Raw genomic sequence first — 1,128 nt, 5'->3', positions numbered from 1 at the left:
GCGCGGCAGCCACGTGGGGGCGCGGCGGGACTTCCTCGGCGCCCGCGCTAACTTTGCCAGGCGAGAGAGCGGCCGGCCGGGCTGCCGGGGAGTCGGCAGAGCCAGCTCTCCCCAAGTTGAGCTTGGCCGGAGCGGCGCGCACGCCGCCGGCACCGCCTTCGCGTCCCTCTGCGCCAGGCAGAAGGAAAGTTTGGACGCCGAGCCTCAGCCGCTCGCCATCCCACACCCCCACCCTCGGCAGCTGGGGGGTCCAGGAGTAGGGCGCCAGGTAAGGTGCCCGCGCCAGGCCCCTTTGGCGGAACTGGGGCGAGCGGGAAGCGCCGGGGCTGTGTGCGCGGTCACTGACCGCTGATGGCACTGGAGAGCCATGGCACCGCTGATGGCACCGAAGCCGGCAGCACATCCGCGCAGGAGATGGAGCCTGCAAGTGCAAAACTTTAGACAGCAAAGCAAAGTCCCCAGAGGCCGACGCCCCTCCCACCACGGCCGCGGCGCCCTCCTGGCACGAGGGCCGCTCACTGTGGTCTAGGGCTGACCCCTTCGGCCTGACCTCTTGGTCCAAAGAACAACCCCGCTATCTCGCAAGTGGCCACTGCTCCACCGCAGCCCCTAGGCGAGGGAGTGCCCGCTAAACCCGCCGGTCCGCCGGGAACTGCTTCCCGGAGGGCCCAAGCCCCCGCGCCGGGCGGATCCCCGGGTTCGCGGCTCCGTCCGGCGCGCACGCAACTCCAACTTGCCCTGCGGTTCCAACTCACCTTGGCGAAGCATGTTGGCCGCGGGGCCGTCGCTCCGAGGTCGGTGTAGGCGCGCTCCCTCCGGGGCTCCAGATTCAAATCCCGGAGCGCCGGCTGCAGCTAATCCGAGCGCGTCGAGGCGGGGGCAACCCGGGGATCCGCTGGTGCCCGGCGGCCGGGCCCCGCAGGGGCATGGTGAGCCCGAGCCCCGCACCGAGGGCACCGGCGCCCGCCAGCTACCGCGGCGCTGCCCCGCAGCAGCCTCGCGCGCGCGCTCAGCCCCGGGGCGAACGGTTTGCTCCGCGGGGCTGGCGGCCTGCTTCTGCCGCCCGGAGCACTTTGCAGGCGGTTTTGAGGGGGGACGCCGCCCCCCAGCCGGCGGGCCACGGCCCCC

General features: G+C 72.9%; 2 protein-coding genes across 2 annotated transcripts in view; one reads left to right on the top strand and one right to left on the bottom strand.

Annotated features, from left to right (window-relative positions):
* Positions 1-1,091, bottom strand: part of RTN4RL1 (reticulon 4 receptor like 1) — a 91,911-nt gene extending 90,820 nt beyond the window's left edge. The window contains exon 1 of the mRNA XM_013005860.2: positions 756-1,091. Coding sequence (XP_012861314.1) covers positions 756-768 — 13 coding nt within the window. The 5' untranslated portion in view covers positions 769-1,091. The remainder of the gene's footprint in view (positions 1-755) is intronic.
* DPH1 (diphthamide biosynthesis 1) overlaps positions 927-1,128 on the top strand; it is a 15,518-nt gene continuing 15,316 nt past the window's right edge. The window contains exon 1 of the mRNA XM_045299955.1: positions 927-1,027. Within this exon, the coding sequence (XP_045155890.1) occupies positions 927-1,027 (101 nt within the window). The remainder of the gene's footprint in view (positions 1,028-1,128) is intronic.

The sequence above is a fragment of the Echinops telfairi genome, unplaced genomic scaffold (assembly GCF_000313985.2).
Source record: "Echinops telfairi isolate 266 unplaced genomic scaffold, ASM31398v2 ScPeMD7_7458;HRSCAF=8496, whole genome shotgun sequence".
In the NCBI taxonomy this organism is placed as follows: Eukaryota; Metazoa; Chordata; class Mammalia; order Afrosoricida; family Tenrecidae; genus Echinops; species Echinops telfairi.
The sequence above is the reverse complement of the archived record's forward strand: the minus strand, read 5'-3'. Positions and strand labels throughout refer to the sequence as shown.